Source organism: Symsagittifera roscoffensis, chromosome 2 (genome assembly GCF_963678635.1).
Source record: "Symsagittifera roscoffensis chromosome 2, txSymRosc1.1, whole genome shotgun sequence".
Taxonomy (NCBI): domain Eukaryota; kingdom Metazoa; phylum Xenacoelomorpha; order Acoela; family Convolutidae; genus Symsagittifera; species Symsagittifera roscoffensis.
This window is the reverse complement of record NC_087063.1, coordinates 8,501,222-8,515,642: the sequence shown is the minus strand read 5'-3', so window position 1 is coordinate 8,515,642 and position 14,421 is coordinate 8,501,222. Positions and strand designations below refer to the sequence as shown.

Below are 14,421 nucleotides of genomic sequence, written 5' to 3'. Positions count from 1 at the left end.
TAAATTAAATTTTTTAAATTAACTTTTCAGGTTACAGCAACCAATTATTATAAAATTTGGCATATGAACTAGTTCGGCCATGACAAGCATATTTAGTCTCATACGTAACCTCTAAAACCGCTCATCGCATCATAAAATTGCTGCTTATGTGCGGTTGGGAGGGGGATTGAAAAAGAGCCGAATTCTGGATTTGCACTTGGCTTTTACTAACAGTAGATGTCTCCATGTTTTGAGTGAGACCCGAACGTGAGTCGCTGGAATTCTTTCGCTCTTTCGTCTCAACAGTGAGTCCGGCTGCTTTGAGGTACTTCGTCAGATCCTCCTTCTTTTTCTCTTCCCGTTTCCTTCGCTCCTCCTCTCGACGCTTCCGACGGCTTGAGTTCAACATTTCTTCTTCTGCGTCCAGGTCTGGAAAACAAAACAAAAACTCAAATTTTTGTGAAAAAGCGCAAAAAACTTTCCTCAATTTTGTGAGAGTGCTAAAGACTAAGTGTACAATGCCAAAAAAATCAGAGTTCTCAATATGATTCCAAAACTCAAAAACCTGATGTGATAACGATCAGTTTTACAGTAGAAATTGTGACGGAAACAAAATACATTTGGAATATCCTAATTAGATGGGGAGCCAATTTTTTTTTATTAGAACCCAACATTGTGAACCAATCTTTTACATCTAAAAATTGCAGATTCCTCAACGCGCATATCTGCTGATCCAATAACTTTGCCCTTCATTTTAAAAGAAAAAAGGGGAGATGATCAGGGGCGGACCTTTTTGTCGACCTTTTTTTATAAAGGTCGACCAAATTGACTTTTTGAGCTCTCCCAAAGCACTAAAAATTCCCTGTTTTTTGCCTAATTTTCTGCGCCGCAGGCAAAACTTTGAAAAGATTGGCCAAAAAAGGCGTTTTTAAGCACTTTTTGGAAAATTTTGACCCCCCCCTAAATCCGCTCCTGGAGATGATATCCAATGATAATGTATTCACCATCTAGCTCCTCTTCGTTCCCACTGGTAAATGGTTTGGTTCTTCTGAACAATTGCACAACTAGGAGAGAAGCAGGCAACACCATCAGAGAAGACATGAAACTCACGCCCAGCTGAAATTACGACAAATAATTGAATCTGCAATCAAACCAAATCAAACAAAAAAACTAATTCGACTCGATTTTAAAGCAGCTTGTCTTGATAGCTGTAGTAAACAGTTCAACGAAGAACCCAAACTTCTGATATTTACGTATTTGCTCTTATCAGCTCCCAATTTAGTCCACTTCAACGTAAAATTTATCCTTCATAAACTTTGTTTTGTTTTGGAAAGGAGGAGGAGAGGTAGGGGGGGGGGGGGGGGGGAGGGGTTGGTATTAACTTGGTCCTACCTCGGCGATGTTGAACTTGATGGGTCCGACCCAGACTGTGGATGAGTCATCGACACTCTGTTTGGTCTGGTAGTACACTGCGCTCACACAGAACTCGAGCAACAATACACACATCGCACACGAACACCTAACATCAAAGGGGGTCAGATTCTCAGAGGGGGGGGGGGGTGAAATAAGGGAGGGGCGGATGTCTCATATAGCATACATTTCTTTTATTATAATCCCATTGCGCAATTGATATTTAAAAAAAACTAAAATTTTGTAATTTTTTTCAAATTGACTTAAAAACTGAGTTTCCGATTTCGCCCAAAACACTATGGAGAACGTTTTTCGGTGCGAATTTTCCTCCTAAATTTAGTGTACATAGGCTGGATGTGATAAAATAGTGCCAAAGTGGGGATCTTTTGGGTACTTTAGGGGGAAGGGGTTTGGATATATCAATGACTGATCCATCAAACATCTCCGCTAATGTATCTATCAAAGGCTGCTAAAACTGCGCGGATTTTCTTCATTTTCCATTAAATATACATTAAACTTAATTAACTTTTTTGTTAAATTGTTTTCATGGTTCATGAATATGAAAGCGTAGTCCATTTCATGCGACAAAAGTATAGAGTAAGTTCCGTTTTACTTTAGAGGTGATCTGAGCAGGGGCGGATCTAGGATTTTCTCGAGGTGGGGGGGGGGGGGGGGGGGGGGCGGATTTTCAAAAAAGCTTCGAAAATTTTGTCGACCTTTTTTTTTAGGTCGACCAAATTGATTTTCTGAGCTCTCCCAAATTACTATAAAGACCCCATTTTGACAAAACTTTAAGCGCTGCAGGCAAATTTTTGAAAAAACAGGCCAAAAAGGGCGTTTTTAAGTACCTTTTGGAAAATTTTGACCAAAAAATTGTGTTTTTTCGGCGCGCGCTCCCCCCTTCAAAATTACTATATTTTGGCTCCAAAGGCGCCTTAGAAAAATTTTAGGGTCAGTCAGCCAAAAAAAGGATATCTCAAAATAGTAAAAAGGGGGACCCTTTGGGTCGGCATGGGGTCGAATCGCTGAAATAAAAGCGTTCGCCCCCCTTCCCCCCTAAATCCGCCTCTGGATCTGAGTACAACTCAGTGGAGTAAAATAGCGTAACAATTGTTCAAAAATCTGTTCAATTTTCTACCTCTGGCAGCGCGTGAAATGACTCTCGACCGGTCGGGCGAAGATGGAGTAGTACAAGTGGCCATCATTCAGTTTCTCCCTTGTCTTAGAAGCAAACATGTAGCGAAACTTCTTCATGTTCTCTGGCTCCGTTCTCTCAATGGTCCGATCTATGGACCCGTCCTCGTGCACCAGCGACCACCACCGGTAGGCCATGAAGAAAGTCCTACAACATAAACAGTTGAGTTAAAGCGCTTTGGAGAAGTCGCAGGTTTTTTTTTGAAAGGAGAAAAAGTTAAAGAGACACAACTTTTTTTCACAGTCTTCCCAACCCTCTCCAATACCCCTCCCCTCCCCCTCCCCCTTTCCCTCCCCCTCTTCCCTCCCCACAAGAGCCGTTAGCTTGTCGAGGAATTTACCAAAAATCATTTACATAAGTTGCGAAAACAAATTACGCGCATCATACCAGACTATTGCCTTTTAATAAGTTAAAGTGATTTATTCTAAATTAAGATCTATTTAAGGCTTAGATAATTCCTTTAAAATGATTGGAATTAATTGAATCGAACTCATATACATACAAAACTTTAACGCAGAGGTGAAGCTGCGCTTCGCAAACACAGGCGATAAATTCAAAAAAGAGGGCTAAAGAGGCAAAACACAAGTGAAATAAATGAGTATAAAAAAATAAAAATACACATTATAAAAAATTGCTGAGGTTAGTAGTATCATGTTCTCACATCTGCTCTACGACTACTTGTAATTTTACTAACTCTAACCACCAATTAAACAGCTACAGTTTCTATCTAATCGCCAATGTTATGCAGCAAAAATTCGACAAAAAAAAAGAAACTATTTAAATGTTCCGGATTTGCATATCCGAACTTTTGACGAGGAGTCTCACGTCCTCGCAACTGCACCACGGTCCCTTGAACTTAAAATAATGGCCCAGTTAATGCTGGATCTACCTGTTCTGATATTTTAAATCATATATTGTTCTGATACGGATATGCGTAATTTTCGAAATTTTAAAAAAAATGGACTTTACACACACCCTAAGTAGGGGATTAACCGCTTCATTAAAGGAGAAATATACGCGCTTATTGATCCATTTGGTTATCATTTTGTGGTTTTCATTGTGTAGCATCGTCTAAAAAGTTGTGTTTTTTGTACGTGGTGTGATGAGCGAGGTATATAAACGCGCAGAAAGTTTTTTGTATTAGGCATGATCGCGAAGAGTTATTTTTTATTACCTTTTTTGGCAAGCAAGCTCTAAATTAAGCTTCTGAAATTAATTTTCTTCTTAATAAAATCAAGTCTTTTTAGCCTAAAAATCATCTTTCATATAACGAACATTTCTTGATCGCTTTACTTGCTCAAATTTGGAAAAAACGCAAAAAAGTGTTTTTTTTTCGACAATTAGAAATTTTGTAAAATATTCGAATCACAACTGAAAGGGCTTCAAGATTCGAAAGGGCTTCAAAATATATCACTCAACCCATTCCGATGGAACCTGATTTTACGTGGAACAAAAACTAAAACACACCCGAATACGAAGTACCTCCCAATTTCTAATGGTCGATCTAATCTCTATTTGATCTCACTTTTCGCCAGTCTGTGTGTCTCTGAGGGCGATGTAGTCGCAGAACCAGCTCTGGTCGGACCCCACTCCAGAGTTGTCATGCCACAGACGCACACTGGACAGACGACCCAGAGAACTAAATTGAAACAAAGCATTAAACGAAAGAAAAGTAGACGAAACTAATTTTCAAGTCCTGATAACTCTCGCTACAGAAGCACCAGGTTTGACTTCCTCAATTTAAACTAAAATTTAAAAATTTGTTCAAAAAAGAGGCTTACCCTTTCAAGTACACTTACTCTTGCAAAAAAAAAACACAAAAATGAAGAAAACATCTTAAATAGGTACAATATTTTTCATAAACGAACATACATCGTAACCCATTTAAAGAAAGCCCAAAAAACACAGAAATAAACTTTTTTGACACAGAAAGTCCCCTAAAAGTTTTTTTCGGAACCATTATTGAGATTGAATTGGTTTTAATGTGATATGACACTCGATGCATTACAAATGTTGTTTGCGGTACCTGATTTTGGGTACATAAAACATCAAGCCTAAATAGTAAGAATCATCAAGCTTAAACTCTCTCAAATGATTATGCCAGAAAAATTTCAGAAAATTCAACAAAAAAATGAAAGCAGCTGAACTCAGAACACGAAATCAAATATGATTAAGATTTCTTAGAGAGTAATTTTGTCTCTTACCGTGGAGTTGAAAGCAAGAACAAATCCTTGTTGTTTCTCTTCAATATCTCCCTGTATGGATCTTCCACCACGTGTATTCTACTTCTGCCCAACTCCCCCACAACGTAGAAGTAGATCCTACTAGTTGTGCCTGCCCCCTTCAACATGCCAGTCTGGATGGCCAGCTCGTACATGTAGAAGTCAGCTGGGTCGTTGTCGGGCAGAGGGGTGAAACCGAGCTGCAAAAAGTAAGAATTAAGAGCATACTAAGAAGAAAAAAACATCAGGCAAAAATCTGCAAATCAAAACAGAGATTTTGAACAGAGATTTTGTTCTCTATTATATAAATTCAAGCTGAAACGAAAATATTCATAAATGATGAAGCTTAAGCTCTTTGTTATTAACGACCAAAAAATGATTTTGAAAAACCCGACAAAATTAAAATTGGTGTTTTTTTTCAAATTATTTTTTTAAAATTTTTTTCAAGTCATGGCTAATTATGGTCAATTTTTAAAATTACTATCAACTGTATTTAGAAACACTGTGCTACTTGCACTGTAATTGGCCCCAATTAAGGCATCGGCATTTTCCAGTTTCCCCTTTCCAAATTCAATTTTGAAAAGTCTATTTAACGTTGTCATAATGCAATGAAATTTGGCGTGCTGAACAAATCGACAACTGTGAACAGATTTGTTCTTCATACTTTACAGCGTAACATCACGCATTTAGCCGTAATAACACGTAAAACAAACATGAAACTCGGTATTTTGAAAGGTCCGGGGGGGAGGGGGCGTCTGAAAAGAGCTAGCTAATCTCTGACCTTGGCGATATCTTGTCTGTCCTTGCGGCGTGACCACAGCATGAGTAGAATGTAGACCATCCAGAGTAGGAGCAACACACAGTAGACAGGGTACATGTCTTCGAACTTGAAACTCATGGCTGAGAAGTCCAGGGCAGGGGGAGCGGGGGCCAGGGTGCTTCCGGCGAAGGCGGTCAGATGCATACACATGCATTCCGTCCCATACTTGTTCGACATACTGCCCACCTGCAAAATATGAAGAAGGTAACTGAAGTGCATTTAGCAAATTTTGCATTTTTTTCAGCTCTATGTTAACAATAAGCATTAAAAAAGAAAGACAACTTTGTTTTTTTTAGCTGTTTTAATTTATAAATAGGCATAAAAAAGATAATTAAAAGTGGTAAAATTGCAATTTTCTGGCTAAAATTCTTTTTGGTTTTTTATCAAATAAACAATAAGGTTGTGACAAGGATATGAAAAAAAAAAATTTTTTTTCGACAATGATCGACACATTCTAAGCTACTTGCACAGTATCGGCTATCCTTGTTATCTTTCTTTGTTTTTACACTCAAAATCAGGTGCCACAAATAATCATCGGACTGGCTTGACTGATATATCATATTAGAGCCCTTTTAATCGTGATTCGAACGGCATTCAAAGTTTCTAAAAGAATTTTCCAATGTTGAGAAAAACCAGTTTGAAAAATTTGTGATTTTTCATCTAATATCGAGCGAGTGAAGCAAACGAGCAGGCTTTTTATAGAAGCATAGTTGCAAATTAGCAGTCAATGAGTCATAAATTTTTTATTCAAGCCCTACAAAACCTAATTACGGTAATTTTCGAAGTTTTTTTTGAAGTTTTCAAAAACAAATAAATAAAAAGTTTTCTGTAAACCATTCATTTTTTTGTTCTTTTTATTAGTCATTTTTTGAAGAAAATTGTTTTCCAATTGGCCTTTCTTACTATGAATATTGGAAATGCCTAAAATGTTGTCTTTTTTCAGATCCTTCCATCACAACACGCACAAAGAAAATTGAAATTTTGTTTAAAATTCTTTTTTTTTGTAGTTGTTTATGATTATTGCCGGAGCTTTCTAAGACACGTGTACAGCAACCGGCTGTCCTTGTTTTTACTAGGCACTACAGAAGCGCATTTGCATGAGATCCAATGCGTGCATCTTACCACACAACCCCTAGTGGAGTAGTCTTTAGGCGAGGACTTGCTGGCGTCATCCTCCATGAAGTAGCAGCCCTGCGACCACACGTTGAACTCAAAGTCAGATGAAAACACCTGGAAAACCAAAGATAATTGAACTTTTGTGAAGCGTTTTGGAACCCTAAGAAAAAACCAGAACCAATCGCTGAAATGACTGACAAAGAATCATCGCCAGAAGAAGAATGATTTGAAGATATGAGACGGGAAAAGTTTTGTCTGGATATCTGGATACCATTGTTGTTCTGACTACTGAAAGTGGGGAGGAACATAGTCTTCGGGTGGGTCCTTTTTAGTTTTTTCCCACGCAAAATCCGGTGCTACCAATATTCATCCGAATGGGTCGAGTGATATGTCATTTCAACGCCTTTTCAGTCGTGATTCCAACATTTTAAAAGATTTCAAAACATTATCTGAGTGTTGCGAAAAACCTGTTTAAGTTTTTTGCTTTTCGGACCGATTCAAGCGAGTAACGAGAGCTAGCAGACCTTATTACAGCACACACAAAAATATATTTAAGCCGTGAAATATTTAGTTAATTGAACTTTTGGATTGGTTTTTGGCGTGCCTTGTTGGAGATGGTCTCCTGGTCGAAGTAGAAGTAGTCGAAGTTCTTCCTGCAGGGTCTGACCCCTATGTGGTAGGTCCCACTGTCCTCCAGCAGGTGGTTCTCTATCATGTAAGTGTACTGGTCAGGGTACTCCACACCCTCGTGTCTCCTCTGCTCTGCAACAAAATCAATAAACACAGTTATAACATTAGCGACATCACATTAAGATTATTAGGGTCAATTAGCAGAAACGTTTAAAATTGAAATATATATATATATATATATATATATATATATAAAGTTTGAAAATTTTTCATTTTTTAGGTTTTTCTTATGTTTTTTGAATTTCGCAATGGTGGAAACATTTAAAGAAATTTTAAAGTATTGATAGAATCACAAATCAGAAGGCTTCCTTATGACATACCGGTTTGACCAAAACTTCTTATGATACAATTGCCATGTATAAAAAACTTCAACCATACCATTCCATAAGTAAAAAAAAACTGCATGAAATTTCTGATAAGCATTTTCCAATATATGAAAACTGCATGAGAAGTTCTTCTCCGTAAAACAAAAAATTTGATGTTTTTCAAACTCAAATATCTGAAAAATTTTGGGTTGTGTTCGTAACCGAACGCAAGTGACATACACCTTGGTTTACTCATAGAACCAAAGGTTGTGCGGCATTGCATTTAAGGTTGCATAGAAAATGACCTCAATTGTTCAAGAGCTTTTTTTGTCACAAAATATATAGCAAAAGTAACAAATTTTTAATTTTTGGCGAAATTTTTCAACAATAGTTATTTTTAAAGTTTGAATTTTCAAATTATCTGAAATTGATCAAGGCATACATAAAGAAGCCATACAAAAAAAATCAGCGTTTTTGAAACATTTTGTTTAGCGAAAGAAAATCCAACACTAGTGCATCCAGGACTACATTATGCACACAAAAAATTGAATTTTTCATGCAAAAATTTTTTTGAAAATGTTTGTTTGAGTACAAAATTCAATTTGCGATGAAAAAACAAAAACAAAATTTTTGGCGACATTTCAAAAATTCAATTAATTGGAAAAAATTTTATGTCACCATTAAAAAAATGCTGGTATATGGGAATTGTGTGATAAACTTTTTTGATGTGTGGAGGTCAACCCGCGTTGACTCAATCTTTTGTTGATATACCGGATCTTTTTTTATCACCCAATCGATTGTGAAGCCTGCTTTTACGTAAAAAACCACACTATGTCATAGTTTAACTTCTAGTGGTGCTTTAAATAAAATCAACTCTCAATCAGATTCAGAGAAAATAGTTTTTGGTATCTTCATTACAAGCTTTGTGTCATATTACATCTGTTTACTTGCTTTCATTGACAGGAGGATCGACATCCTGCAGATCCAATGTCGCGCTCCGCAAAAATTTAACAAATAATTGGACACTAAGTGTATAACACTTCAGTTTTAGGCATCAATTATTCACATGTAGTACTACAGTGGTGGCCCTGACAGTGTGAGGAATGTGTCTCTTTTTTTTAGAAACAAATCGATCTTTTTTGTTTCGACCAGGGGTAGGAGGAAACTATGACCTATGGAACTGTTTCTTTAAGCTAGGTATCACAGATACACATTTCACGACGACAAATAAAATATCATCAGCATCATCATCATCATCATCATGCTCTTTTTTTTAGACACCTCTTCTTGTTCTCAGAGGTGTTAGTTGATATATCTTCAATTTTTTTTTCCACTAGTTTCTTCGGATGTTCCGCATATTTTGTTCAATTGATCTTTTCCATGTTTTCGTACATTGCATTTCATCGCATATTCATCACCACATAAGGCTCGAGCCAGTTAAAAACATCAGAGTTCTTTCATATTTTCATAAAAACATCATACTAAAGCCCTTTGACTTGTGAGTACAAGCCCAAAAATAATTTTCAAAAATGTTTTCTTTGTGTCATTCTTACTAGTTTACTAAGCGGCCATTAATTTAGCAAGGAACGAGTTTAACTTTGCACCTCCACTTCCCACAAAAATGTCCCCAAATTGGAAAAAAATTGTTTTATTTTTTTGTGAAAAGTAATCTTCTCAGTACATCGGCAACTCTTTCATATAGCTATAGTTAAAGTGTCAGAGGTGAAAAGACAACATACTAAATCTCCAGGAAAGGTGCCAGAAGCGACCCACCTTCACACAGACACACACACACATACATACATACAGACATACATATATAATTTGGTCTTTTCCTTTGGGTCGGCAGGGGGTCGAATCCCTGACGGGGGAAAAGCGTACAGCGCCCCGCCCCATCCCCCGCTACTGCATACATACCTGATCTAGTCAGGTCCCTCGGGAGTCGTTCGAAGAAGTCATACTCCCATGTATTAAGAGTGGGGTCATGATATGGTTCCTTGCCTCTTCTCACATAGACACACAGCCACTCGTCCACTAACTGTGCCACATATTTGACTCGGATGCTGATCGCCACATCCCCACCCAACTCGATACTCCTCAGAATGAACTGGTGCTCCTTGCCCTGTCAAAGTAAAAAAAAAAATTTGGATTATTTTGTAGGGTTCAAAAAATCCAAAAAAATATGGCCTTCAAGCTCTTTGCATAACTAGAACAATTTATGATTGATAAATTTTTTGCTGAGATTTTCTTAATGATGTTTATTGTTCCGGTGTTCGAAGGTTGTAAGGGAATGTTTGTGATTGGTGCCGTTTTTTATTTTCAAATACATTTTGACTTATCAAGTAGCAATATTTCAGCAATATTTTTAATATCAACTGAAAGTTATTGACGTTCAGGTCAAAAATTTACCCTGTGAATATATTTTACCTGTATTTTACCTGTTTGTTTTTATTCTACTTGTGATCATTTTCGTAAGAGTTAAGGAAGTTTGAAGTTTGGCAATTCGTACAACGGTGATTTAGTCCGGCTGAAAATTTCAATTGAGGCAAGTTTTTTTTGCCTTACTAGCACATTACCAAGCGCTAGATTTTGATTCTGAAACCGTTTTCCAAACTTTTTAAAAGATCTTTTCAAAATATCAAAATATAACCAACAGAAAAATGGAAAAGAATCAATAAACGCGTGCAATTGGAAAAAAAAAACCAAATTGTTTTTTTTTCTACGAAAAAATCTCAATTTCGAACTCCAAACGATGGCCTTGAAGCTCTTTGATATCTGATTTTCTGGAACAATTTATAATTGGCTCTTTTTTGATAAAATTGACCCAATTTGAGAAAATTGGATCAATAGGTAAAGTCTTCATTTTGCTGAGAAAGCTGACAAATTAAATTCCGTTTTCCAAGCTAGAAGCCGATCACGTTTTTCGTGACTTTTTAACTTTTGCTGTTTAAAAGTGGAGTTTGCCTTCTTTTAAAGAAATAGAAAATAATTGAAGTTAAAATAAATCAAAGGTCAAGCCACAAAAATCCAAGTTTGCACCTGAACAAATTTTACGACTCTCCTGAAAAAAATCATCACGACCTAAATAAGAGTCATCACTGCGTAAATCGACTCTTAAAACTTTATTTCGAAAATAAAGGGCAGACTGTATATTCAGGTTTGAGCCTTGATACGAGCAGTCTTGTTTTTACGTTAGTAGATACTGAATACTGCACTTTGTATATTCTATAGAGGCACTTAGCATGGTAGTAACGCGATCACTCTGAAATAGTCAGATTGTGTATTCGATCCCCTGCCATGGCAATGATAGTGTGTGATGCCGAGCCCTCACTTGACCTCCAGCTTCAGGTTTACCGCAGCCTGGCAAATTTCGGATGCAATAGTGGCACCACGAAAAGGTTATCGACGCGAAAAAACGGCCTTGAGTCGCAAAAAAAGAACGAAATTACACAATCTGGAATGTGGGGAGAGAATATAAATGGAATCTAGCCTCGATAGGATTGTTAAGGTCTACTGATTGCTCCTCTGCAATTCACAAGAACCACATTATAATTTATAAAATATATCGTGCGAGAGAAAAAAAAAACAAGACCGGCCACATCAAGTAAAACACGAAATGTTCCGACCTTCCTCATTATATTATCTTCAGAAATTGTTAAAATGTTTTCATTGAAATGGTACCAGTGTTTAATTTGATGTTAACAATTGGTAATTAAAAAACAATATCAAGTTATTGTGCCAACAAAAATTGACAAAATCATTTTTCATTCAGTTAACTTGAAAAAAAGTTTTAAAAACATATGAACGTTTTTGAGCTTTTTCGCATTAAAAAGAGAAAAGTTATAATATTTTTTAAACTAATACAATCAATTTTTCAAAATTTTATATTAGCAATCCTAGCAATAAAATCTACTAGTATCTATTGAACACCAGTGCGGAAATGAGTAATATAAACGGAAAATTTGTATTGTTTACTGGGGATGTAGTACCATATTCTTTACTATATAAAATGTATGAAAATGAATTGGATTTCACAAATAGTTGACTATGGAGTCTAACCAGTTCCATAGATCCCTTGACCACTTCGTAGTTGACATCGAAGTTGCCGGTGTCCTCTTTGGGTATGTGCATGTCTATCGCCTTGCGTGCCTCCGGGACCTATGGAAACAAATTTGCATCGGAAATTTTCAACAACGGTTTGAAAACAAGGAAGGAAAACTTGTTCAACTAAGTCGAAACTATGGCTGCTTTTGAGAAAAATTTACATTGATTTTGTAAGAAGCCAATGATTAAGCATCATAACACTTTATATTATTTATAAACTAATTCAAAACTTCATTTATTGTAAATAAGTTTTTGGTTTGACAAATTTTTGTCGCTGTGAATGACTAAAAAAAAATTAGAAACCATAAGCCTATTTCCATAATAAGTCTAGGTTACATAGCGTGTGGGGGTTGATTTTCATCAATAATAAGAGCAACCTTTTTTTGATCTCAACAAAAGCCAAATAATCGGTTGCTTTTTTGTCCTTTTGCTTCCCTGGAAGTCTTAACTGGAAGTCTGTAAGTATTTCTCAAGTTCTGTTGTTATAGTTGCCCTATAACTATTAGTTATAAATTCAAAAACGAAAAGCAGTCTATTCACGCTCAGGGGTCCATCTTCCTGGTCATTTGAGAAGACAATTCGGACCATGGCACTGCCCTGCACCAGGTAGTCTCCAGGCACTCCGAACAGACCAGGACTAGGGGTGGCCAAATTCTAAACAAAGTCACCAGACAGTTGGAAAGAAAGTTGCAATGAACTCAAAAAACTGAAAAAAGGGATTGCTTTTTTTGAAGCAGACTCAAAAATATATAGAACATCAGAGCTCTAGCACGTCAAAATTCACTGAGACTTCTTTTGGAAAAAAAAAAAGTCGCTTGTGTACCGCGCAAAAACTTCAAAAAATTACTAAATTATCTGTTTTCTATTTGATGTCTTGATGTTTGTTTTTACCTGCATACTGATGGCTGTACTCGGCGACCAAGAGGAGGCGTCGTCTAACAGGTAGTCGAAATTGGGCAGGGCTATCTTAGGAGCATGAGCCATACTCAAGGCTTTCACTGAGAAAGTCATGCCTGAAACACATAAAACTCTATAAAGGTTAATTTTATTTGATTCAAATTAAGTTTTATCAATTATCTACCGAAACAGTAAGATTTTATCAATCAAAGAGCGTTGAAAAAACTTGAATGGAAAAATTTGACGCATTACGAGTCCAAACGTTACAAATCACTCGACCCGACCACATTTGATGTTGATTTGAAAAACTTCTGTTGCCTGAGGAAACAAATTTTCTCTGAGGCCAAAATTATTTATCTTCAGGAAGTATTAAAAAACTTCCCTGCATTCTCGAAACATCAAAATGAATTCGTGAACAAAAACAGACAAGATTTCCCTTGTCAGAACACAGCCCTAAATGTTCGGATTAACCTTCAACGTCATTAATAATTTTCGGCAAAAAGAATTAAAACTCAAAACTTGAAATAAGTTTATTTAACTGAACAAAAAAAAACAACTTATGTACCGTCATCGCCCCCTGTAATGGCGTCTTTCTGCTGCTTGAGTAGGTCGACGCCCATGCTATCGGTGGCGAGGGTGGTGCTGGGCTCGTCTGCCTGTTTGTTCATCTGACACGACTTCGCTATCGTGTCAATCATCCCAAGCAGCTCTAGACCCCATTCCTGTCAAGAGAGCAACAAAAAGTAGATTAATGGTTTTGCAAATACTTATGAAAAACCAAACACTCTTACAATTTCAATAAGTTATGAACAACCAAAACCAAACACTCTTAAGAATTTGTTTTTACTACCCGCACTGAAGTTTCATGGATAATAATCAATTATATTGGATTTTCATTGTCAGTCTCAATGAAATAACAAAATTAATCGATTATAATCGATTGAAAATGGATTATAATGATAAAGTTTTTTAAGCAATAAAATCCCAAAATAATCGATTATAATCGATTATTTTCAAAAAATTTTACCAAAAGAAAAATAACCCATTTTAATCGATTAAAATGGATTATAACTATTTCTTCAATTCTTTTTGTGTGCTGTTTTCATTTTTTCATAATTTTGTTAAACTTTAGTTATTTTGTTCTCTCGCTTAACTTCATTTTTCCCATTTTCAATCGAGTTTATGAAAAATTACAAAAATTTACCTATAGATCCCACACCAACTTCCCTCCACGCTTACCCGTACTACATTTAGATGTCCCCTAATTAGAGAGCGAGAGGGTACGTAAGGGGGGGGGGGGGGTACGTTGGGGGGGGTAATGTTGGGGGGGGGGGTACGTTGGGGGATGTCCCCTAACTAGAGAGAGGGGGGTACGTCGTGGTTGGGGGTACGTGGGGGGATGGGGCTACTTGAGGGGGTACGTCGTGGGTTGGGGGAGTACGTTGGGGGGGGGGGGAGTACGTTGGGGGGATTTGGTACCTTGAGGGGGGGGGGAGGTTGTCGTGATGAACTGGTCAAAAATGCTGTTTTTGGGCACTTTTTGGAAAATTACTACATATTGGCCACCCCTGGATGAACGTGTTCGTTCGAGTTTTGCAGAAAGTTGCAAAAATTAGAGTCATTGTTTACGAAATTTAATCAATTTTCATGGATTTTATGTAAAAAAAAAATAATCCATTATAT

At 36.8% G+C, this 14,421-nt stretch overlaps 1 protein-coding gene across 2 annotated transcripts in view; it reads right to left on the bottom strand.

Annotated features, from left to right (window-relative positions):
• The window catches only part of LOC134838971 (uncharacterized), a 113,702-nt gene that overhangs the window by 25,093 nt on the left and 74,188 nt on the right, over window positions 1-14,421 (bottom strand). For both annotated transcript variants that reach the window (XM_063854343.1, XM_063854344.1), the window contains 14 exons: window positions 13,304-13,460; window positions 12,733-12,854; window positions 12,382-12,495; window positions 11,797-11,895; window positions 9,655-9,859; window positions 7,347-7,504; window positions 6,749-6,856; window positions 5,588-5,812; window positions 4,789-5,006; window positions 4,110-4,223; window positions 2,528-2,731; window positions 1,372-1,498; window positions 984-1,095; window positions 212-408 (listed from right to left, as the gene is read on the bottom strand). In XM_063854343.1, the coding sequence (XP_063710413.1) occupies window positions 212-408; window positions 984-1,095; window positions 1,372-1,498; window positions 2,528-2,731; window positions 4,110-4,223; window positions 4,789-5,006; window positions 5,588-5,812; window positions 6,749-6,856; window positions 7,347-7,504; window positions 9,655-9,859; window positions 11,797-11,895; window positions 12,382-12,495; window positions 12,733-12,854; window positions 13,304-13,460 (2,160 nt within the window). The remainder of the gene's footprint in view (window positions 1-211; window positions 409-983; window positions 1,096-1,371; window positions 1,499-2,527; window positions 2,732-4,109; window positions 4,224-4,788; window positions 5,007-5,587; window positions 5,813-6,748; window positions 6,857-7,346; window positions 7,505-9,654; window positions 9,860-11,796; window positions 11,896-12,381; window positions 12,496-12,732; window positions 12,855-13,303; window positions 13,461-14,421) is intronic.